Raw genomic sequence first — 1868 nt, 5'->3', positions numbered from 1 at the left:
AGCCTATCTTTTTGAAGAAGCACAAAGAGCCTATAGGGGAGGCCTCAACTGAAGGAGCTGGAGGCCATGGTACTCCTATCACTGCTGCTGCCCCTACTGCTGCTGCCACAGGCGCCTTTCAGCCTCTCTGGGGATTCCGCCGAGGGGACACCGTAGTTGGTTCCACGAAATATGCTTGGGATTGGTCCTACCATAGCGTGACCCCCAAGGATTTTACTGATGTGGTGGCCACCCCTGATCTTGAGAGGATCAAGCTCATGGGAGCTCAGTCTCTGGCTTCGGTATGCCTTCTCTTTTTTGAACTTATTTTTCGCTCTTGTAGCATTTTCTTGCCTTATACTTTGTTAATTGCTTTGTTTCAGTCTAACGCCTATTTTCAAGGCGCTGTGAGGCAAGCCGAATCATGGAAGCGGGCTTCTGATAAGGCCGATAATGCCCTCAGGAGGCAACAGAAGAAGTACGCTACCCTGGAGAAGAAGCTCAAGCGCAAGGAGGAAGAACTCGGAGAGTCTAACGCCGAGCTGGTGGTACTTCGGGCGGAGAAGGATAAAGCTATAGACAACTATCTGGACTCGGAGGAGTTTGCCCAATCCATGAGGATTAGGGATGATTCAGTCTTTCCTGGGTTTTTTAGGACTGGTTGGGACACGGCCCTTGGGACCGTGAACGAGGCTTGTCCTGATATTAACCCGGCGGACTATATCTGCCCTGATGACGAGGCTTTGCTACAGAGGTTTCGTACCCGAGTAGTTGTCTCAGACCATGTTCCTCAGGATCCACTCCTTCCTCCTCCCGAGTCTTCTTCCAGACCTGCTGAGGACGATAGCTCTTCCTCCTCCTCCGAGACGACAGAGACATCCAGCGAGAGTGGAGAGGACGATGATATGGATGCCGAGGGTACTTCAGCTCCTTAGAGCTTTTTCAGCCCTGCGTGGCTTGTTTTTTTTTATTTTCGAGACTTTATTTATCGAACTTTTGTAACATCTATCAGATCTATTTCATTTATCACCTTTTATGCTTGCATCCATGCATTTGATTTTTATTTGTTAGGCCCAAACATACTTTGAAGAACTCATGAATTTCATAAAATTGTCTGGGATTCGTCCCTTACACAAGTCTTAATAAACTTCGTAATAAAACTAAAACATATAAATCCTAAGCAAGCAAAGCTTCAAGGTGCTTTTCAACCTACTCGCCATCCTGACGAGTGAGAATCGTATCCGGCTTCCCTACACATAGTAAACCTTCAGGTTTTGTGCATGCCAAGTTCTCGGGACTTCAAAACCATCCATAGTCTCTAGCTTGTAGGTTCCTCTACCTTGAACACTCTTGACTCTGTACGGCCCTTCCCAATTCGGGGCAAGCTTCCCTTTTTGTCCTACACCAGATGCTTCTATCTTCCTCAAGATTAGATCGCCTTGTTTAAAAAACCTTTCTTTAACCCTTAGGTTGTAGTAGAATGAAGCTTTTTTCTGATATTCTACTATCTTTGCATGTGCTTTATCTCGCACTTCATCAATTAAATCCAGGGCTAATCTCTGCCCTTCCTCATTTTCTTTCTCATCGAAAGCCTGAATCCTTGGAGAGGAATGTGATATCTCCACGGGAACTACTGCTTCCGCCCCATATGCCAACATGAAAGGAGTTGCATCTGTCGTGACTCTACAAGTAGTCCTGTAGGCCCATAATATTGGAAGTATCTCATCTACCCAATTATTTCTTGACTTCTCGATCCCTCTTCTTTAGTCCATCCAGGATTATCCGATTTGCTACCTCTGCTTGTCCATTGGCTTGCGGGTGAGCCACAGAGGTGAATCGTAACTCAATTTCATTTTCTTCACAATACTTCTTGAATTCCTCATTGTTGA

At 45.9% G+C, this 1868-nt stretch overlaps 1 protein-coding gene across 1 annotated transcript; it reads left to right on the top strand.

Annotated features, from left to right (window-relative positions):
• Positions 1–200: 200 nt before the first annotated feature.
• Positions 201–796, top strand: LOC141704054 (uncharacterized; the record flags this gene model as incomplete). Its single annotated transcript, XM_074507401.1, has 2 exons — positions 201–281; positions 363–796. Coding segments are annotated over exons 1-2 (458 nt in total), but the record flags the coding sequence as incomplete, so codon positions are not given.
• Positions 797–1868: the final 1072 nt, after the last annotated feature.

This window comes from Apium graveolens, unplaced genomic scaffold (assembly GCF_009905375.1).
Source record: "Apium graveolens cultivar Ventura unplaced genomic scaffold, ASM990537v1 ctg7362, whole genome shotgun sequence".
In the NCBI taxonomy this organism is placed as follows: Eukaryota; Viridiplantae; Streptophyta; class Magnoliopsida; order Apiales; family Apiaceae; genus Apium; species Apium graveolens.
Note: the sequence above shows the minus strand (reverse complement) of the source record. Positions and strands in the feature narration are given on the sequence as shown.